Here is a 23,642-nt window from a genome sequence, read left to right on the forward strand (position 1 = left end):
TTCACTTCTGGAAATTGATCCCTACTTAAAAGTTTAGAAGCTTTGTTCTGAGTGTGCGGCCATGAAAATTACGTTTTGGCTTATTCATAGGGTAGGATCTTACCTTAAACTTATACGTAGAACAAAATCTACTTTGGAGTAGTTTTTCTTACATGTTTTTCTCTTTGTGGAATCTAGCTGAAATTCATGGGTCTCTTAATAAATATATTACTTGAGAGTGAATTCCACTGCATGGCAAGCCCTTTCTAGAATTTACTGCAGTTTCTGGAGAATCTGAAAATTTAAGAATCAAGCACAACAATTTACAAGTGTTCTGGATTTTGTGACATTTTAAGGAATCATCTGTTTTTACTGAGGCTTCCTGTATTCTTAAATTTACTGAACTCTTTAGTGATAAGATAGTGTGGAAGGAGTCTGATAAGAGTCTTGAAAAGAAGCTCGATTTGAACTGCAGAGAGTTTCTCTTTATAAATAACACTTTTTTGGGATAACATTTTCTGAAAAGTTCCAAATTGTTATTACTTTTGAAAAGACCATGACTGGTAAAAAGTCAATCAGAAACTATTTTAATTATGTCAAACTGAAAGAGATTTAAGGGAATTTGGTGTTTTCCAGAACTTTGTAAGTGCTGCGAGAGTGAAAGTCAGAGGCACTGTAGCTGTGTGGTCCAGAAAATCAGGAAGTGGTTGTTGCCATGTAGGAGTCTGGAGACAGCAGGAAAGGCCAGTGTCCATGGTCACAGTTGTCCTGAAGTAAGGCATTGTCAGAGAAATGTGACTGCTACAAAAGATCATCTTTGCTTTTCCCCCCAATTCCAGGGGGGAAAGAATGACTTTTATTTCCCTTCCACCTTCCAAAGCTAATGCAAGCACATATCATTGGCAGAATCTATAGAGTACCAGGAGCTCTGCTGGCAAAGAAGACAGGAAGTGTAGTTCACAGGCTTGTAGTCCTTGAGGAGAGTACAGAGGGATGAGAACGATACCGAATGCTGTTAGACAATATCAAACATATTCATCAACAATAATTAGAAGACCTATAAATCTTACTGGCTCCTTATATTGACAGAGTATATCCTTGAGTAATTTTCTCAGAAATTGGGCAATACCTTTTATGAGCTCTTATATATATGAAAATATCTTTATTTTGCCTTTGCATTTGATTGATCATTTGATGGAGGTAGAGCCCTACCTTATTTCCTCAAGACTTTAAAGATATTTCTCCTTTATCTTTTAGCTTTCAGAGTTGCCAATAGGGACTCAGAATCGATCTGATTTTCACTCCTCTGTAGGTAAATTATTTTTAACTCTGTTGGCAATTTAAAGGATTGGATGTTTCCAAATTTCAGCATTTGTGTGGGTGCAGTCTTTTTGCATTTGCTCTGTTTAGCACTTAGTTGGTTATTTCTATCTGCTGATTCATGTTGCTCTGTAGTGCTAGGGAATTTTTTTCTGTTATGTCTTTATCTCCTACACCAACTGCTCCCCCTCTCACCCAAGTAATCTAGAAGAGCTCTGAGATGAATGTTGGAACCCTCAATCCATCTTTCTTCTGTTCTTTCTTTTGGTGTCAAATCCAAAATAATCATTGCCAAGATTGATGTCAAGGAGCTTACCTTTGATATTTTTTTCTAGTAGTTTTATGTTCAAGTCTTTAATCTATTTTGAGTTGATTTTTGTGTATGGTGTAAGTTAGGGGTCCAGTTTCATTCTGTTGCATGTAGTTGTCCAGTTTTCCCAATACCTTTTATTGACGAGACTATGCTTTCCTCATTTATATTATTGACTCCTTTTCCATAAATTAATTGAGTATATAATACATGGGTTTGTTTCTGGACTCTTTATTTGGTTCCTTTGATTTGTTTTTATGCCAATAGCATACTGTTTTGATTACTATAGCTTTGCAATATAATTTGAAATCAGGAAGCATGATGCCTTCAGCTTTGTTCTTTTTTTTTTTTTTTTTTTTATTTTTTTTTTTTTTTTTTTTTGGCTGGTTTGGGTTTTCAAGTCACTCCGCGGCATGTGGGATCCTCCCAGACCAGGGCTCGAACCCGTGTCCCCTGCATTGGCAGGCAGATTCTCAACCACTGCGCCACCAGGGAAGCCCCAGCTTTGTTCTTTTATTTCAAGATTACTTTGTCTGGTCAGGGTCTTTTGTGGTTCCATACAAATTTTAAAACTATTTGCTCTATTTCTGGAAAAATGTCATTGGAATATTGATAGGAATTGCATTGAATCTGTAAATTGCTTTAGAGAGTAAAATGAGTTTGAGTGTGTTCCCTCTTCTTCAATTTTTTTGGGGGAAGAGATTGAATAGAATTTTCATTAATTCTTCTTTAGGTGTTTGGTAGAATTCATCAGTGAAGCCATCTGGTTCTGGGCTTTTCTTTGTAGGGAGGTTTTGATTATTGAGTCAATCCTTACTTGTTATTGATCTGCTCAGATTTTCTTTTTCTTCACAATTCAGACTTGGTAGGTTGTATGTTTCTCAAAATTTATCCATTTTTTCTAGGTTGTCCAATTTGTTAGTATATAAATTGTTCATAGTAGTATCTTATGATCCTTTGTATTTACTGGCTATCAGTTGTAATGTTTTCTCTTTCATTTATAATTTTATTTTGTTGAATCCTCCCTCTTTTTTCCTTGGTAAGTTTAGATAAAGGTTTGTCAGTTCTGTAAACTTCTCTCTTAGAAATACTCCTGTCACCCGATAAGTTTTGGTATGTTGTGTTTCCACTTTCATTTACTCTAACTTTTTTTTTTTTGCCTCTATGTCCTTAGGGCTCACACTCATTGTTTTAGTTTGAATACAAAGATAGTGTTGTCTAACTCTCACTAAAGCCTGGAAAGTGGAAAGGAGTCAGCTGGCCTACATACTCAAGATATACGCTCTCAGTTAAACACTCTGATACCTGGTTGCCGCCCCACACCTGTTACCTCTTGACTCTGGACTTAGAACTGCCCCCAACTGCATCTACCTCTGAAATACATGCCTTCCTCGAGCTGGATTTCTCTACAGATCTGAGTCCAACTGGTCTCCGTTTTTCAAAGTTTGCTCAAAACTTCTGGCTTATTTACAGCACTTCTATTTTCTATTATTGCAATGGAATTACTCTATCTTAAATATATTTTACGCCATTTCACGGATTTGGGGCAAAAAATGAGAAATGAATGTATCTAACCCTCCATCTTGATCTAACTGGTGACTTCTCAATTATGTTTTCCTAAAGAAATAGTTCCTTAAACCATTTATGGTGTTGCTCAAATAAGAGGAAATCACCCTTTGCTTTCAGAATTTTAATTAAAAAATTGATTTTCAAAATATGTATTCAAAATTATTATCCCGCATTTACAACACAACAACTAAAAAGTTATTGTTCTATCTGTTCTGATACATTTTGTGCAGACCTACTCAATGACGGAGAAATCAATTTGTTAATCCTTTGAGATTACTTTTGATTCTGAATTTTTGTTTTGTTTTTTTTACTCTCCGTACTGTTAAAATGTTGTCATCAGCCATGTTTGTGGGCTGAGCCGTGAAAGGAGGAAATGAATCAAATCATTAAAAAAATGGAGATGTTCCCTTTGCTTCATTCATTTGTTTTCGATTTTTTTTTTTTTTAATACTCCACAAATGTTTTCAGGCACTCTGTTAAATGTTGGGAGGAGACAATCACGGTATTTTCCAGAAACTAAAGAAAGTAAGGTTGTTACATAGATTATAGGGCTATGATGATAAGAGATGAAAGCAGTGAGACCACAAGTTTGTAAATTACACTAAGGAATTTAGAATAACTTCAGGGCAATGAGAAGCCACCAAAATATTTTAAGTGGAGAAGTGACCCAATCAGATATCAATTTTATGGACTCCCACCTTGGCTGTAGTATGTAGAACAGGCTAGAAGTGGGTAAGATTTTTTCTTTGCAAAAGAGTGTCCTATTCTTACACGTTTCTCTTGCTCTTCTCTTCCATTTACTGTTAGATTCATTTTACAAAAATGAAAATCTAGCCAAGAGAATACAAACCAGTTTAATAAGAAGGTTGCATGTGATTCTGTAATCGATCTTCTATAATGGACATTCTATAATTGCTAAAGTTTAATAGATTTTCCCATCCTTTTTGTGATAATATATAACTAGGCTTAGTTTATAGCTCTGGACTAGAAATGATGTGTCTTTCTTCTGTAACTGTCAATTTCATATTGAATGTATGAAACATTAAAAGTTTCCCAAAGAGGTATTACTCAAAATGTTAATCTCTAGGGGAAACTTTGATGTACTCTGTTACTTCTCATTATTTCTTTTCAGTATGTAATTTGGTAATTAACTGTCCATCTCCCAGTAGTAATGAAAAAGACATATAGGCAAAATATTGTGGTTACACAAGTGCTTGTTAATGAGTAAACAAATAAATTACATATAGAAAGTTGCTGACAACTTCTTAAATTTATAAGTGATTCTTATTGTTGTGTTAAATGTTGTGTTCTTTCAGCAGAATAAGTATATTTTACTAATATGTTTGGGCTTTGTGGCTACAATAACTGTGAGTGGAAATATATTTATTTAATGCCCTACTCTGTTCAAAAAATCATCTGCGATATTTATATGTGTAAATATAAGCCCTCATTGCAGGCAGAGAAGTGTTTGAAAGCCAAATCTGTAATAAAACTTGTATGAAAATCAAAGTGGCCTGGGTGTAATTATAAAATGTCTTTCAAATAGCTGTTCGTGATGAGTTTAATATAAAGTTCAGGACAGAAAAATTTGCATTTCAGTTCCTTCTAGATAAAAAATAACCAAATAACTAATACTTTATAAATAGTAAATACTACTTCCTAGAGGTTAGGCTTTTCTTTTTAGCGCTTAAAGTTGCTAATTCATTTAATTTTCACTATAACTTTATGAGGTCGGTACTATTATCATCCTCCGTTATATCTGAAGAAATAGAGGCAGAGGCGTTATTTGTTTACTGACACCTGACTGATAAGTAACCAAAGTGGGATTTGAACCCACACACTTTGGCCCCATGTTATTGGCCAGCACACCATGTTTCTACATTGTTAGAAGGCTATCTCAGTAATCCCAACAAATGATGAAGGTAGATTAGACGAAGGTGATAAAGTATCTATCTATCTACCATCATCATCTATTTATCTATCTATCTATTGATTCTGAGAATAGAGTCAACAAAATTTTCTGATGTTTGCCTATGGAGTATGAGAGAAAGAAGGGGATCAAAGGTGACTACACAGGGGGCTTCCCTGGTGGCACAGGGGTTGAGAGTCTGCCTGCTGATGCAGGGGACACGGGTTCGTGCCCCAGTCCAGGAAGATCCCACATACCGCGGAGCGGCTTGGCCCGTGAACCATGGCCGCTGAGCCTGCACGTCCGGAGCCTGTGCTCCGCAACGGGAGAGGCCACAACAGTGAGAGGCCCGCGTACAGCAAACAAACAAACAAACAAATGAATGTGGGAGCTTCATCTATGTGGATATTATCATTAACACAGAAATAGAGTTGAAGAGAGTAACAGTGATCCAATATCTAAAAATCATAGAGAAATGTGGGACCGTGACCTGGGGGTTTGTAGTGAACCCCAACAATGAAGAAAAGAGGTTGAATAGTCTGGTGACATGAGATCCAAGAGTGGGTATTTTAGGGAGGAGTTAAAATGATCTGAATGTGGAAAACAAGAACACACTCCTTGAGAAGCCTACAGAGGAAGCAGAATCCCCAGGGGAGAGAGGGAAAGACATTGTTTCCATTGGGAATTTCCATTGGGAAAGACATTGTTTACCTGGGGAATTTAAGGCTTAAAGGAGACAATGCACGTACAGTATTCAGCACATAAATGCCAGGAATTTTTTTGTCACCAGACCCTGAAAAATGTGCCCTTGCTGTACTTTCGCATTTTGGAAGAGAGTTCAGTTTAGTTAGACTCCATTTCCTCAGGAACAAATGGGAACTTCAGGCTTCAGAGCCCTGGACTAGCTGCTGCTTTAAGTGGCACGACTTGCGGGCAGAATCAGCAGCCCATGTGGTGTGACCTGCTGGGACCAGTGTTGGTTTCATGGTATGTTGCTGAAAGTGTTACCATTAAATTCCTAATTAAAGAGTTACCTCCAAGTGATTTTATTGTTTTTCTCTATGGTTAGATGTTAAAAAGTTTTCCCTTTTTTGCGGAGGTTTATTTTCCTGATCATCTAAAATGGTGTTGTATACCTGAAGCTTAATTTCAAGCTCAAATAATTTGAAACCAAGAAGACACTATTAGACTACAGAGGAAGGAAAGAAGATGGGAACTCATATTAAGCGTTGAATATGCCAAGCACTGCGGTAAGTATTCTTCTCATTTGAATTCATCGATTCATTTTGTTCAGTCATTCATTAACTCACCAAAAGTATGTCTCTGTGCGTGCGTGTGTGTATTGAACCCTTGCTAAATACTAGGGATTCAACAATAAATTAGAAGAGGACTCTCTGCTTTGGAGGAGCTTATGGTTAAATGAGAGAAACAGCTAAGCAAACAAATTATAATATAGCGGGATATATGTTAATGATAATTATGGAATATTTACTATGCACCAGGTGCTGTGTAAAGATCCTTTACATTAGCTCATTGAATCTGGTCAGCAGTCTTCTCAGACACTACATTAATCATCTCATAACAATGCTGTGTTTCAAACCATTTCAAACCTCGGTGGCCCATGACCATAAATATTTACTTTTCTTGCATATATATGTATATATATTTTTTCTGTTTCAGACTGTTGGTCAGCTGGGCTTGGCTCCAGGCTTTTGACTGCGTTCGGGTCTGCCCACGTGCCTCCACATTCTCCTTGTTTACGACAGCTCCTCCAGGACATGTTTCCATGACGCATCATAGGAGTTACAAGCTGGCAAGCCCCTGCTCGGTTAAAGCCTTGACTCATAGCAAATCCAGTATTATTCCATTGGCCAAGGTCTGATGCGTAGTCAGGCCCAACATCAGTGGGTGGGGAAATGTACTCTGTCTTCTCCAGTGAGAGGTCCTGCAGTCGAGTGAAGAGCTGAGACAATGATTCAGTCAAATGTAGGCGTTGACTATGAGATCATCCCCAGCTTCCCGGTAAGGACATTTAAAGAAGATAAACAACTTGCTCAGGGTCAGAGAGCTAGGGACCTTAATCTCCAGAGCCCATGCCCTTGACCACTACACTATTTTGCACAGGGTGCTTTGGGAGCACATAGGCGATGCGGCTCACCAGCCTATTGGGGCGTCAGTAGGGAAGGAAGGGACTGGAGCTGATCCTGAGTAGTATTTGGCCAGACTGGGAGTTTAGTAGCAAAGGGGCCATTGGTAGTGGTGAAAGCAGTTTCACTGGAGAGGTGAGAGCAGAAGGCAGATGGTGGTAGGTTGAAAGGTGCTTGGGAGGTGAAAGAAGAGAAACAGGTTCTAGAAGCTTGACTAAGATAGGTAGAAAAAAATATGACAATAGGATTGGAATAGGATAGAAGATAGCATTTTTTTTTTTTTCTTCAGAGACCTGAGTGCTTAATGCTAACCTGAGAGTTAGTAGAGAGGCCCCATTGGATTGAAGTTTGGCTTCCAACACATCTTTGCCCCTCCATACAAGATGACCCCGCTGGTGGGAGGTGAGGGACAGAGAAGAGATGAATGTGACTCAAAAAAGAGGGAGGGGGGACTTCCCTGGTGGTACAGTGGTTAGGACTCCACGCTTACATTGCAGGGGGCACGGGTTTGATCCCTGGTTGGGGAACTAAAATCCCACATGCCGTGAAGTGTGGCCAAAAAAAAAAAAAGAGCGAGAGAGGATCATTTCAATGATTGTATGTGCCATTGCATATAACATGTAGTCTAGCTCAGTGTCTGTCATGTAGCCTACAGAATTGAATTGATACATTTATTTAACTAGTATTTAGGAAACATCACAAGCAGGTTTTAAAAGACTTTCTGGAAGTCTCCATTAATTGAAATGGAATCCTTCACAATATTCCATGCTGTGTCAGGCTAGTCAAACGTATTACTTCCTTTCATACACAAAAGGGTCTACTGAAGCCTCAGTCATGGGAATATGTGTGTTAGGAAAATAACTTTTAGAGGTAGTTGGCACAAGTATGTATGTGAAGATTTTTGTATGCTAGAATTTGTATAAGGTTTTAAACGTTTTGCTCTCTTATCTTTTAAAACAATGCGGGTGACTATAGTTCAAAATAAACCAATGAAAAAATTCAATTTGCCTTTTCATGTTTGAGATAAATAGCTCAGTTGGTTAGGTCAGGCCCCCTTCCCAATATCATAGTGTTAAATGGTTTCTTTGCCATTTAGGACTCAAATGAACTGAAAATACGTAAGCCACTTGAAAGCTGTTGAAACATTCAATTTCAGACTGGGGATGATGTGGTTGGCTCAAAGTTACGGTGTGTGATGGTAAAAAGAATTTCAATTCATTAATAGTTATTAGTGAATAACAATCTCAGAGCTCACGGGCATAAAACAAAAAGAGTTTACCCCATTCCTGATACATGTCTCTCACAGATGGGGGCTGAGCTCTGTTTTCTTCTTCCAGGTCATGGTAGCAGGGGGAAATCAGGCCTGGTGAATTGTGCATTTCCTCTTAAGTTTTCCACCTGGAAGGGACACAGGTTACTCCCACACAACGTGCACTGAGCAAAGGGAATTACACAACCACGCCTAACTAGAAGTGTCAGGGAAGCAATCAATCCCAGAAAAAAAGAAGCCAGAAATATTTAGTGAATAGCACTAATGACAAACAAACGGAAGGTATCCTAGTTGTCATGAACACTGTCCTCTAATTCTGTCGGCGGTCTGTACTACAGGTTGCCATATACTCTGTCCTTCCAGATTCTCTTTCTGCCTTTCTTCATCCTCCTCAGCCCCAGAGACTGACTTCTACACACTGCCTCACCTGGGCTCCCTTGCCGTCTGGTTTCTTGTTGGATTTGGCCACTGCGAGTCCTTGGCTACAGATGGAAGAGTAACAGAAGAAAGCTGTTCTATTCTGTGGATCCCTCCTTGCCGGGTTGCATCTGTTAGAGGCTGAATTCCTCTCTTTAAGGTCATAGCCCCTGATCAGACAGCCTTCTTCTACAGCTACAACTTTCTCTTGGATCTGTAGGCCACAGGTGGAAATGGCTTCTCTCTGGGTGGTACACACTAGGTCCTTCACCATCGTTTGTTGGTTTCTTTTAATCTGTCCACATCCTCATAAAAGAATCTTCATTAAATAGACTTCATTTACCCCTTTATAGTATGCCATCTATTTCTTGCCAGGTTGAGGACTAATATGTGAGGGTATGATAGTAAAAACGTAATGAGTCTTGGATCTACAAGTTTGGTGGGCAGCAAGATGGCAAGGAGCTGCTAAGGTTCCATGGAGGGCGTATTCTCCAACGCCCCATGGAGAATAAAGGAACAGGAAGATCTGCTTAGTTGACAGAGCCAAGAGCCATGGAGTGGGGAGTCCCTCTCTGGGAGTAGAATAGAGACAGAAGCAAGGAACGTTCCCTATCCCAAAGGAGGACCCTCATAATTACTGGCCAATGGGTCACCAGAATTTCTATCTTCAGTGAATGCCATGTATTCCCTATTGTTCCCCTTTAGAACAAGCTTGTTTATTGTGATTTATCTGTCCTCATTTCACCACCGTATATTGAATATGTTAGGGAAGATAACTTGCATTTTAAATTTATTTGTCTCTTGTCAGGAGGACTCACATCCACATCTGTCGGAAAGAGTACTGTGTCCCACCGAGATCCTGGACATTGAGTTTACATTTTTCCTCTTCTACGGTGGCCAGCGATGTTCCAGATAGAGGCAGTCCTTGTAGGCCTTTGGCCCCAGAGTGAGCAGTGAAACAGAGCAGCGTCCACTGTGACTCATGTTGGACATGTACAGCGGGAGAAGGAAATAAACTTTTGTGGTTTTATTTCACTGAGATTTTGGGGGGTTTTATTACAGAGCAAGCTAGGCTCTCGTGACTGACATTGTAGTGAAGATAATTCTAGACAGAGAGTACAGCATACGCATGGAGGCCAGACATTTCATGTCATTGGTATGTCAGGATGCATGGTTTGGTGTCTAAGGAAAATGACGTTCTTGAGAAAAGAGAGGTGTGTTGGGGACAATTTAATGTCATGTAAAGAAGTGCAGATTTTATTCTGCTGGTAAAGGGGAGGTGGTAGTAGAATGTGGGAGGGACCCGATCAGTGTGTAGAGGAGGCTGTAGACTGGCACGGAAGAGACTTCTCAGTTGGCTCCTGTAAGAGTCTGATAGCATCCAAATTAGGGCAGTGGTTATGAAAGCAGAAAAGCAAGGAATGAGGGGCAACGTGGAAGTCAAATCAGTGCTGCTTGATGGTCACTTGGAGGTGGGCAGTGGGGACAGAGGGGAATCTAAGATGATCTGGGATAATTTGGGGGAGCTTGAGGATGTTAGTTTTGCTTTAGGCTCTGTGTTTGCCTTAGCAGTTTTCAGCAAATTGCCTGATTAGAAGTCAAGGACCGTTGTCCTGTCCAGCCTGGGAATGCAAGAGGTGATTGCTTGCTATAAAGTCAAGGGTGCCGTGTCTCCCTTCTCATTCTCTCCCTCAGTGGGAGGGCTGATGGGAGGGTTAGAGTACGGCTATCAGTGCAAGTGTTGTAAAGTCTGGTGCCTGATCCAGGGAGGAGGATAACATTTATCAGTCCACTGTTTCACACATTTTTGAGAGTAGAAGAGATGAGAGGAGGGTGAATCTTCAAATCAATGGGATGATGTGAGTTTTCTTTAAAGAACATCTCAAAGTCATATACGCAATTTAAACGTAATCCTGAGGAAATCCAGGGCTTAATCACAGGTTCTGGCCCAGTGGAAGCCCTTCAAGTAATGTTTACTGAATTAAGCAACATAAAAAGCAGTGTGAAAGTATAATTTATTTTATGCTAATCAGAAGCTCTGATTGACTTCTGAAAGGAAGATCATGGAATTCATGTTTTTAAGGATGTGTATCAATGGTTGCAGTGCTAGATGCCCACAAATAAAGGATATTCAAGATAGGGACCAGGTGGCCTCCACCTTAAACTTGGCTTGTTAGCACTCCTATGGAGAATAGCTCAGTTTGTTTATTCATAAGTCTGTGTGGTCTCAATTATTTATGGTTTTCTGCTAAAACTGGATGCGGTTCCTTTGGTCCTGCAGTATCCATCTGGGTCATTGGCACGCCCCCGCTGTGTCCGTGTGTGCAGTGCGTTTATTGGCAGTGCAAAATTCGGCAGTATGGCAGGGAAATCACATTTTAACAGGCTGGGGAAGGTGTCCTGTGGCCGCGTGGGAGAACGTGAGGCGGTGCCAGGAAGCTTCCAAGCTCTTTGAGAAGGGCTCTCTCCTGCAGAATTATCACTCTAAACCTGTGGTAGCTCCTTCAATTTTGAATGTTTTTTAAGGGGAACAGATTGAAGCCCTCTCCTGCTGTGTTGGACTGTCAGAGGGAGAGAGAAAAGTGATGCTTCCTGCTGCTCCAGAAGGGAAGTGAATCAGCAGGGCCCTGGTTTCCTTCAAACTCTAATTACTGTCTTTGCTTCTGAGACTGCCTAATGCAACGGCTACCCTTTTAAAATCTGAACTCCAGGGTCTGACACACGGAGGGGCAAGAGAACAGACCAAACCTGTATTAGTTCACAGAACTCCAATTCTTTATTAATCACAGCTTGCTCACAATGACATACAGGAAAATAGCACTAATGAAGAGTAAATATGCAGGCAGCAACCTTCGGGAGTTGGGAGTTGGGGGAGAAACGACTTCAAAACTGCGATAGGTACTTATGGTGGGTATCTGTTGATTCTCTCAGTTGGCACAAACGCCCTGCCTAGCCCCCTTGACTGCGTCAGCCCTCATAGATGGAGTAATATATATAAATATTTTTTTAAATAGGCAGGATTGCCTCACACTGGGGAAGAAAGACCAGCTTAAGTGAAAGTCCGCAGTGTTTTTGATTTTGTTTGCGTGTGTGTTTGAATGCAACAATCAGCTCACAGTTTCCAAGTGGAAAAATATTCAGTAGCATCATGTACTTGTACTATAGGTAAGAGCTTAAAATGAACATCATCAATCATGGCATCCACAAATAAGCCACCTGACACATGAATTCATTCCATCAAAAGAACTTAAACTAGAGAATAAGCCCACTTCATGAAAAGCGATTTCACGGCTGCTTGAACCATCTGGGTTAGGATCTGTGTTCAGCACTTTAAAAGGTTCAGCTTTTTGCTTCTACCCAGATTGATCTCAGATCTGTCTTTTTCGTCCATCCCTTTCTAAAGCCAAAGCACATTTGCAGCACATAATCCAGTAGAAGCAGAAGTAAATGCTACGAGTAGTGGTTTCTCTTAGCCTGGTTTTGTAGTTCTTAGGCAGTTAGTAGATTATGAGCGGACAAATGTGGTGATTTGTGTGGAGTTGTAATACCTGTGATCTAGGTATGGTCTCAGTCAAGTTCAGAGATTACCAAGCTGTCTAGGTCAGTAGGCAATGGTGGGTTTCTAGCACCAAAGACTGTCTATTGACCTCATTTTTCTGTTGGAATGAAAAGGGCAGGGAATGGAGTCAGACATGGGGAGCTTCAAAAAGAACAGACCTAGCAAATTCATTTGAGTGGAAAGACACAACATCAAAAGCCTGTTACAGGACATGTAAGATTATGAAATAACTTGCATAATGCAATACTTGTATTTTTTAACAAAAATGTAAGTATTTACAAAATAAGATCCAAGGTATTTTTTAAACATCAAGCAAAACATTCTGCAAAGAGACCGCATTGATTTTTTTTTTTATTTTTGATTCTGTTTTTTGTTTTTTATAATGAGTTCTTTTTAAACCATGTCATACATTTCCCATACTGATATCGCATGATCCATTATAATATAGGCAGGGGGATTTACTAATGGTGGGGCGTGCCATACCCTCTGTCGCTTCAGCCAGACAGTTCGACCTGGAGTTCCTTGTTCCTGCGCACCTCCGCAGCATGCCTCTCCTGAAAAACACCGAAGGGAGACGAGACATCAGGAACCTCGTCTGGTCCACAGAGAATTAGGAGGGCTCGCCCACTAATTTGGCTACTATGCGCTTGACTGGAAGTAACCCCCTTTAGCGCCTACCTTTAGGAAATGTTCTCATTTCAAAGAAAGGAAAACGTGGAATGCAATAAGGGTCACATTACAGAAGATCATAGAAGACTAATAGTGTCTAAAAAAATTTTATAACTGTATTTGATTAAAATGATGAACAAAAGATCATATGATTAAGAGAATTTAAAAAAAAATTAAATTTTTTGATTAAGAGAATTTTGACTATTAGGACTACTGTATAAATCCAGAGAATAGCAATAAAGTATCATCCTGTCTTCTCTATCATTTTGAACGGTGTTTTTCCTTTTCCCTAACATTTTAAGGGATTTATAATTGCCAGTGGACACTTTGGGAGGAGGAGATGCAGGAACAAGACTTTTTGTATGCTTCCTAAATTCTTCACCCCTTAGTCAAGAGCTTTCAAAACTTGAGTCCAAATGACCTCTCCAGTCTTACCCTCCACCCTTCTCCTACGCCTGCTTGATTTCTCGGTTTAACGGAATTGTCTTTTTTTATTTTTTTAACGGAATTTTTTTTTTTTTTTTTTTTTTTTTTTTGCGGTACGCAGGCCTCTCACTGTTGTGGCTCCTCCCACTGCGGAGCACAGGATCCGGACACGCAGGCTCAGCCATGGCTCACGGGCCCAGCCGCTCCGCGGCATGTGGGATCTTCCCAGACCGGGGCACGAACCCGTGTCCCCTGCATCGGCAGGCGGACTCTCAACCACTGCGCCACCAGGGAAGCCCCGGAATTGTCTTTTCCTGCACTTTTCAATGCTGGAGATTCCAAGCCTTCCAGTTCCAACCACCAGGATAGTAAACAAACTCTTTAATCCCTGTAGCGGTTGTCTCTTTCTCCGTGAAGACTTTCATGAGACTGAAAACTATCTCACTTTCCATTTGAAAACCTGCATTAATCTTCCCTTTTTCTGTGGCAGCCGTTTTATTCTAACTTGTGCTTTGGTCATTTCTGTTCTTATCTCAGCAGCTCTCTTAGGCAGATGCCTACTTAGAAGCTCGCTGAGGGCCAGGGCTGCACTTTCTCACTCTTGTTGCACTTGCAGGGCCCAGCAGGTTCTCTTGCACATAGTGCATGATCAGTAGATGTTTATTTACATGAGGATCTGGGGCACTAAACTTGATTTGGGAACTAAACTCTCTGAGAAGGGAACTGATAGGAAAGATGGAATTCTATTTTTAGTACACAGTTCTGCCTTGGATGATTATAAGCACATGGTCTTGCCTATCACAGGTGATAAATAAATAAGTGTTAAATTGAAATTGAATTTTTAAAATATTAATTATTAGTATTATTTATTTTTCTATTTAGAATATTATTTATATTGCTACTTTACTCCCCTGCAGCTCCAGAAATTTCTTGTGGCTCTATAGCAGGGGTCCCCAACCCCCAGGCCACAGACAAGTACTGGTCCGTGGCCTGTTAGGAACCGGGCTGCACAGCAGGAAGTGAGCGGCGAGCGAGCAAGCGAGCGAAGCTTCATCTGTATTTACAGCCGCTCCCCATGGCTTGAGTTACCGCCTGAGCTCTGCCTTCTGTCACATCAGCGACGGCATTAGATTCTCACAGGAGCGCGAACCCTACTGTGAACTGCGCATGCGAGGGATCTAGGGTGTGCGCTCCGTATGAGAATCTAATGCCTGATGATCTGAGCTGGAGCTGAGGCGGTGATGCTAGCACTCGGCAGCTACTGCAAATACAGATTATCATTAGCAGAGAGGTTTAACTGCACAGAGACCATAATAAACCAACTGCTTGCAGAGTCATATCAAAACCCTACGAGTGAGTGGCAAGTGACAATTAAGCTGCATCTTACAGAGTAGACTGGACATAAGCAACACACTTCGGGTGTCACTGTCTCCCATCACCCCCAGATGGAACCATCTAGTTGCAGGAAAACAAGCTCAGGGCTCTCACTGATTCTGCATTATGGTGAGTTGTAGAATTGTTTCATTATATATTACAATGCAATCATAATAGAAATAAAGTGCACAGCAAATGTAATGCGCTCGAATCATCCCGAAACCATCCTCCACCCCCGCCCCGGGTCCACGGAAAAATTGTGTTCCACGAAACCAGTCCCTGGTGCCAAAATGTTGGGGACTGCTGCTCTATAGATTCCTTTAGTTCAGAGGCAATGCTCTTGACCAGCTATAAAGTAAATCTTATCATTAAGCTCTATTAATCTCAAGTAGTCTCTGCTTATAGATTCCTTATAATACTAAGCATTTATTAGGCACTTAATATGTACCAGTTCTGCATAGGTACAGATTTTACCTGTATTAATTCCCTTGATCCTCGAAACAGTCCTGTGATGGAGGCTCTATTCTGGTGCCCATTTTACAGATGAAGAAACTGAGGCACAGAAAGGCTAAGTCACTTGCCCAAGATCATAAAACTAAGAAGCAGCAGAGCTGAGACTCCAACCCAGGGAGTCTGGCTATACAGCCCCCATTCAACCACGGCTATATAGCCTCAATGTGAACGTGAGGAGAAAATCTTAGAGTTGTATGGAAAAATATGTCTTTTCAAATGTAGGTTCTGGGAGAGAAAGGCATGTACAGCCTTACATTTCTTTCAAAGATACAGAGTTAGAGTAAACAGGAAGTTGATTCTAGAGAAAGAGTTTAAAAGCAATTTTATTTAATTGGTTTAAATGAGCTTTTTGTCTGTATTCAAAAGCCATGAAGAGAAGAGGGAAAAAGCATGTATAGAGAAATCATGTCCGGTCTGGAAATGTCACAGGGGAACTAGGATGAATGCAGCTGACTCTTCTTTCTTTTTGTTCTGTTATGGTGAGGAAAAAGATGCCATAAAATCTTTTTCTCATGCAGAAAGAAACTAATTAGTAAGACCTGAGCTCTGACAAAAATTGAGAGAAAGCCCAGACCATCACTACGTTAGGAAGAAAACCAGCCTCAAGTCTAAAGATTCATATAAACTCAAATTTATAATGTAACAGGAAAGATTATAATCAGTATTATTAGGCTACTTTGGAGCACACTTCTTATTCAGCTCAAAATTAGTTGCAAAGAAATGGATTTTGCCATAGGAAAGAAGAAATATAATCTGTGAGCTTGAGATAACATGAAAAAAAAAAAAAGGAAATTTAAATAAATGCTGAGCTTCTGGGAAAAATATTGTTTATTTTCAGGCATTCTAGTAAATCTATTATTTGAAAACCTTACATTCAAATCATCAAATATATACTCAAAATTGTAATGTGATTTCGTATAAAAATGTGGGAGAATCAAAGGCAGATAGGCAGGGGGCGTGTAATTTTCAACATAGTCTGTTTTTTTTTTTTAATCAGCAAAATGTTGGCAATTGTCAGACCTTGAGTAAGAGGTTACTGAGGAAGTTGTGATGCTCTGAGAAAGTGCATCAAGAGGTCAAGTCTCTTCTTTGATAATATTCATTTCATTATTGAGCTTCTAATATTTGCCAGGCACTGTCAGACACGCCGGGTTAGACAGAGTGAAGCAGATCTAAATTTACGATGTTCTCTACAACTTACCCCCTCGCTCCCATCAATATAATAGCGCTTGAGCACTTGTATGCAACAATTTTTTTTTTTTTTTGCGTTACGCGGGCCTCTCACTGTTGTGGCCCCTCCCGTTGCGGAGCACAGGCTCCGGATGCGCAGGCTCAGCGGCCATGGCTCACGGGCCCAGCCGCTCCGTGGCATGTGGTATCTTCCCGGACCGGGGCACGAACCCGTGTCCCCTGCATCGGCAGGCGGACTCTCAACCACTGCTCCACCAGGGAAGCCCGCAACTATTCTTTTGATATGCAAAAATGTGTAAGAGATGGTTTTAGGAAAAAATTCTGATACTTGGAGAAAATCTGATTAGAGAGATTTCTGTACTGGAAGCGAAGAAATATGAGGTCTTTCTTTTACTTTACCTTTAAATATCCCCTTCACCTCACTAGGTATCAAATCTAAACAAAAGACTTGAACTAGATGACCTAGGGTATCAATTCCAATCCATGAAATCCTATTATATGAGTATTTAAATGCAAGATGAGATTCAACATCATCAGAATCCTTCTTTTTGCTAATAACTATGAGCTTGCAATGCAAAAGAGGGGTCAGGAGTGAGTCAGGAGTGCAGGAAAGCACATTTTCATACATGAAGAGGACGTTGGTCATGGGAGCATTATCAACATCCAATGCCGCTGCCAAGTCTGCTTACTGTGCAGTGTTTTAGGATGGCCAAAGTTACAACTTTAGCTTAGTATAAAAGTTTGGAGTCAAAAAGACATGGGTTCAAACCGAGACTCTGCTATCTGCTTAGCTTTGTGATCTTGGCCAGATGGCTTAACCTCTCTAAGGACCAGGTTCCTTAGATGCGAAATGGGAATGATAACAGTATTTCCTTCTAGGGCTGTAGTTTGGATTAAATTCCATAGTATGTGTCAAATGCCTCGCCTACAGTGAGAAATCAGTGAAACCTAGTTTAATCCTCTTTTCCCTTTCATTTTTCATTTATCAGACATATTCCATAGGAAATAGTTACACAAGTAGCATTCATGAATCAGAATGATAAAGAAAAAAAAGTCAGATGAGAAGCATGAAAGGTTACAACAGATGGAAATTGATAATGGTTGAAATCTCTATCTAAAGGGTTATATATCATCAAAATCATCTCTTAGAAAAAGAATCACAGAATGTTACTCCCTGAAGAAAAAACATTTTTTATCCTTTCTATATCCAGATTATTTTGCCTATGTCTTTAGCCTTCACGCAATTAAAAAAAAAAGGAAACTGTAAATCATAGCTAATGTGATATAGGTGTGGCTAACACAAGGAAAAAGGGACATGGAACTCCAATTTACTGAGCCATTTCTCAGACAGGTCCTGGTCCACATTCAAAGGGTGTAATTAGAAGTACATTTAAATGTTTGATGTTAAAGTTATATGTTTAATGAATGTATCTATGGTCAAAATGATTATACATGCTTTAATTGATTTTTCAAAACTAGCTATTCACTACAGTTCCTGGTTGTGTTTGACAAGAGAGCTGCTATGACCCAGGGTTCCAAATGGGTCAGGTGGTGGATTTTCTGTGGGATACTGTCTAGTGGGTTAGGGGAAGAAGCACACGTGGGGGAAGGAGAACGTGTCTCTTATCCTTTCTGTATGGCGAGAATAGGTGTTGCCTCTCTCTCTGTCTCTTTCTATTTTTTAGAAATAGAAACTCCAAGAATAAGAACATTTTTAATTTTACTGCAGGGCCAGTCATAATCCGCAGTGTAGTCATAGACTACAATTTTGAGCCCTGAGCATGACTATTCATGTCACTCAATTTGAGTGACTGAAACAGGTCAGACTAATGCAGGTCTTTGTGGCACAGGCATCTTTTTGCTCACACCCTCTTCATTTGATTCTTTTCTATATGATAAGTTGGAGTGCTGAGATGAAGTGCTAAGGAAACAGAAACGGAAATTTAAAAACAGTGTAACATTCAAAATTGTACTGAGCACAAAGCTAATATGTGTCATGTGTTCAGTAAATGTATCATCATCATCATCACAACTACATTTATTATCATTAATAATTATTAGCCGAATGATTAATAAACTAATAATCATAGGATATGTTCTCATATAGGGGATAGTAGAAATTGTGAGAGGCATGAGGAATCCTGGGAATAGAATAGAGAGAAAAGAGAGATCATGAGCTGAATTATGTATGTACGTATGTATGTACGTATGTACGTATGTATGTATGTATTCAAAAATATTTGTTGAGCTCTTCCACATTCTAGGCACTGTGTGTTCAGTGGTGAACAATATAGACACAGTACCTGCCCACCTACTACTCACATGTTAGTGTTTTTATATTTTTATAGGTGCTCATTTATTCAAGAAATGAATAGTAATGTATGTTGAAAAAAGAGTGTAACATTATAGTTGAAGGGAGAAAGAACATGTTTACGGAACAAAAAATCAAAAAGATTTAAATATCATTTATGACAACATAACAGAACATATTTAAGAAGGCTTTAGCTCAGTGCTTTTCAACCCTGGCTAAATATGAGTGCTTATGGGTAAGCTTTAAAAATGCTGATCTCTGGGTTCCGCCCCAGACAGCTATATCAGAAGCTCTCATTTTAAAGAGCTCTTCAGTAAGTTCTAAAGTGCTACCGGGATTGATTTTGCTTTAGGCTTTCAGTCTTATCTAAAGGCTTTGTGCTAACATGGCTGGGACTCTGAGAGGTCTGTGGGAATTCATCAGTGAATTACACTGAGGATACCATCGTAGCCACCATCGAGGGACATGCTCTGCTCAAGTGCTCAATTCGATTAATTGAGAAGGAGGGGGACTGAGGGCTGGGTGGTAGGCAGATTGCTGCAAAAGCTCACGTGGAATTGTATCACATCTCTTGGCTAATCGGTAGGGCCAGTGAGGGCTGTCAAAGTGGTGGGCACTTAGTGTGGTCGCCTCATGACTATCTCACTAATAGATGTCATTTCAGTAATAACCATCTTTTGACGTGGGAGATTCCAGAAAAGCTTATGTTATATCGGCAGTTTCATGCACTTTCAGCATAATGATTATTATTGATCCTCTTTTTAATTTCTAACTTCATTGCAGTAATTTCATTCAGAAAAAATCACAATAAAAAACTAACTTTGTCTTATTTTAGGAAGAAGCATAGTAGTTTTAGTACATACAAACACATATACCATATGTCAACAAAAAATCTACAATGCACTTAAAATACATCAAATGGAAGTAAAGTTAGTATGCTCTAAGGAGTATCTCCACTTTACTGAGAAGATAACAGATCTTGGCTGTCACTGGTCAAAGATTCTATTAGATTTGAAAAGTGTCTCTTTAGCTATGGAATACCAGGGAAAATGTGGCCCTAAAAATGATGTGGGCTGCATCACTCAGCACAGGATAAAATGCTGTCAGCTGAGATTTACATCAGAAAAAGCTACAAACCGCTAGTTCTCAAACCTGACTGCATACTGGAAACATCTGGAGAGTTAAAAAAAAATATATGGATGCCTGGATCCCACCCCTGGAGATTCTGCAGCCTGATGCCAGGAATATTAAGCATTCCACAGGTTGATTATTTCCAGGACAAACTGTATGTATGTATGTACGTACGTATGTATGCATGTATGTAGACATGCAAGTGTGTATGCAAGTATGTATGCATGGAGGGAGGAGACCAATTCTGGGTGAGAGTGAGAAGAGAGAAAAAAGGAGCTGGCCAGAGGGGTGGGTGAAGAAAAATACACAGAGAGAAATAAATTGCCCATTAAAATCCAGCACTTCTGGAAATAATAGTTAAATATGCAAATTTTATGAACTATTTTACAACTGAAATCAAGAAGGATCTGCTGTGTGTTTGACTATGTGTAATTTTAAAAAACAGTAATGCTCCTGGATAGCCTTGGGTTGATATGTCTTTTTTAAATTTAATTTAATTTTTTAACAATTTTATTTTATTTATTTATTTTTATAAGGAGGTTCTTATTAGTTATCTATTTTATACATATCAGTGTACATATGCCAGTCCCAATCTCCCAATTCATCCCCACTTGGATTGATATAAATCTTGCACTAGATATTAAAGGTCTAATTGCCAATCCTGGAATAAAAGCAGCATGCCCCATTCCTAGCAATGCCATTTGCTTTTATTTTTTTAGGGCCTAGGATGAGAGATGAAGGTTGATTCACAGTTATCCTGAGTAAAAGGTACAGTGGTTCTGAGAGAACAATTTCTAGAGGATTTCCGGGGCTGTTCATCCTGACTGATGGGAATAGTTATATGTTCAGGTTGGTGAGAAGAAAAGCACCGGGAAATTGAAGGCACCAGAAAATTGAGTAAATGAAGTTCCCCTACTAGCTTTTAGTGTAGATTTTCCTACATGGAGAGAATGGGTTTTCCGCTGTTCATAAACATTCTGTCCTTTTCTGACAAATGTTTTTCCAAATGTATGGAAATATGTCCAAACATATTTTGACAAAACCTTTACAAATTTATTATATATTAATTATTAGACTAAATTTATTATTTACTATATATTATTGTCTTTTATTACTGATTGTATGAAATATTTAATATTTCCAATTTAATATTTTTCCAGTAGATGGGTTCCTGAGATTTGTACCGAAGTCTGTTATACATTTGAAAAGCAGGAATCAGCCTCCCTCAAACTATTCACCATTGGAAAAATCTGACAGAATTCCAGCTTTAAGTCCTACTCTCATTCTTCAACCATGTTGCAGTGCCCACTAAGGCCATGCTACCCCGGGAAACCCTGCCCATGGGCTTAGGTGCCTTATGCACCCACAGCAGAGATTGATTAAGTCTCTGGTGCCTGGGCATTTGAGAGTTCATCTGGCCGTGTTGCATACGAATGTATGCATCTGCTCGGGACTCTGTTATGATTACCTTTTCCTGCAGACGTTCAATAATAGCAGCTAGATTAGCCTCACGGTTTTCCTTAATTTGTTCCATCTTCAGGATCAGCTTCTCCTCTGCCATTTTGCTGAAGTTGTTGTTCTCCTCCAAAGCCTTCTGGAGGACCTCTCGCTCGTGTTCCCGCTTCTCTGCCAATTGTTTCAGCACCTGAGCCTCCTGAGACTGGGGAAGAAAAACATATCCATCTTAGAATCACCCAGACACAAACCTGGTGGAATAATGGTCCACTGATTCAAGACAGCATTCTTTTCAAATGAATAGTACTTCTAGCCTTGAGCACTGTTGTCAATTCCCTGCTCATCTGCATGCCTTAGAATTCTCTATAGAATGCGCAGAGTGGGGAAATGCAGTGAGCTGAATTTTCAGCTGTGAGTTTTTCCGGACAGATTGTTTTAGAAGAAGAAGCATTTTACCCTCCTGGAAGAGTTTTTGTTTTCATAAGTTGCTGCTAGGCATTTATGCAACAGGGAATGCTGTAATTAATCACCTGATGGCAACATCCCTGGAAGCCTGAGGAAAATAGGTGAGGATTGGGGCATGTTCCCATCTTTTTCCTGCCTCATTGTTTTTGATCAGTTGTAGGCCGGGCCCTGCAATGAGCCTTTCAACTTTCCCTAAATTGTTAAATCCACTTTCTCATTTTATTCCATGCCCACCTCTGCTCTTTCTTTTTTTACCATGCACCAAATTCTCTTTGGAGACTTTGGGAACAGTGCAAACTTCATCTCCATATGGCCACAGACAACAGAAAGTCCTTTTCTGGCCCCGTCTTGAATATGCCAAGGCCACCCGGGTCACCTGTGAAACCCTGTGATTGCTCAGTGATTACAGCAGAAACATCAGAAACCTGTGTACCCCACTCCTGCACGTCCCACACATTTTTGCACACCGTAATTCTCCCGCAGCATCAGGAGGTTACACGGTTCTTTATGCTAACAGTCAGAGGGGTGCTTGATAATTATGCCGAGGCCCGGTATCCACCCGCGAGATTCTGACTCTGCAGTTCTTTGGTAAGACCCAGGAAGCTATATTTTTGATAAGCAGCCCTAGTGATTGTAATGCAGGCAGTTCACAGCCTACTTTTTGAAAAATACACTGGCATGCGCTTTGGCGTCAGGTCTGTGTTTAAGTGCTGACTGTGTCAATGACCCTGGATATATTAACATCTTTCCACATTCACCTTCTCCTCCAATTATGCTGCTAAGAGCAGTCTTACCCAATAATGAACTACCCAGGTTTAAGACTAAATTATTACACATCCATAGTTCCTGGGTAATTCCTTGGGATCAGCTGGTCCTCTGAGGTGAGGCTTCAGAGGATTCATTGTAAATGTGAATATCTAAACAACGGTAGATCAAACAAAGATTTCATGGGCTAAATATTGGTTACCATTAAAAACATTAACAGGAAGATATTTCAGTTGATGGCAGTGGTCGTGGGCCCTTACTGGAGAGATTGTGATGTATAAACAATACGAAGTCTGACAGGGAAAGAAACTTTTCCTTAGATAAAATTCTACAGGAATGGTAAAAACAGACAGCCTTAAGAGTCTTTGTTGATGTGGTTATTCTGAAGTTTATCAGGAATGTGTCTAGTGACTCACTGGAGATTAAACAGACAGTTCTGGGAACCAGCCCCACTTCTTGTTTTAACCCCGTAATCGTTTCACTGACATCTTTAGTGGACCCATTTCATTCTTGCTTTGTTATAACTTGCAAAAAATCTACTATGAAAAATGATAAAATGTTAACACAAAGTAAGTTCAAGATCAAATGGAGCCTTTCTGGAAAAAACATGAAAAAATATTTTCTAGTTTATTCATCCTTCTGCCTCTAGGTGGGGCTATTGGTAAAACATCCTACATGGATTTTGCTTATCTACTGCTACCGGGACTACTGAATTGTGACACAGGGAAAGAGAGACTGACAAAAGGTGTGTGAGTGTTTAAAGTTTCTCTCTGAGCAAAGTCTTCACAAAATTATTTTTTTGGCATATGCATAAAGATAGTAGCTATCTCATAGGACTATTTGTCAGCATCAAATGAAATAA

The 23,642-nt window shown here is 39.8% G+C and overlaps 1 protein-coding gene across 1 annotated transcript in view; it reads right to left on the minus strand.

Moving 5' to 3' along the window:
* Positions 1 to 11,672: 11,672 nt before the first annotated feature.
* The window catches only part of STMN2 (stathmin 2), a 53,256-nt gene continuing 41,286 nt past the window's right edge, over positions 11,673 to 23,642 (minus strand). The window contains exons 4-5 of the mRNA XM_024731539.1: positions 21,564 to 21,755; positions 11,673 to 13,034 (exon numbers count right to left, since the gene is read on the minus strand). Of these exons, the coding sequence (XP_024587307.1) occupies positions 12,975 to 13,034; positions 21,564 to 21,755 (252 nt within the window). The 3' untranslated portion in view covers positions 11,673 to 12,974. The remainder of the gene's footprint in view (positions 13,035 to 21,563; positions 21,756 to 23,642) is intronic.

The sequence above is a fragment of the Neophocaena asiaeorientalis genome, unplaced genomic scaffold, assembly GCF_003031525.2.
Source record: "Neophocaena asiaeorientalis asiaeorientalis breed wild unplaced genomic scaffold, Neophocaena_asiaeorientalis_V1.1 scaffold371, whole genome shotgun sequence".
Lineage (NCBI taxonomy): Eukaryota > Metazoa > Chordata > Mammalia > Artiodactyla > Phocoenidae > Neophocaena > Neophocaena asiaeorientalis.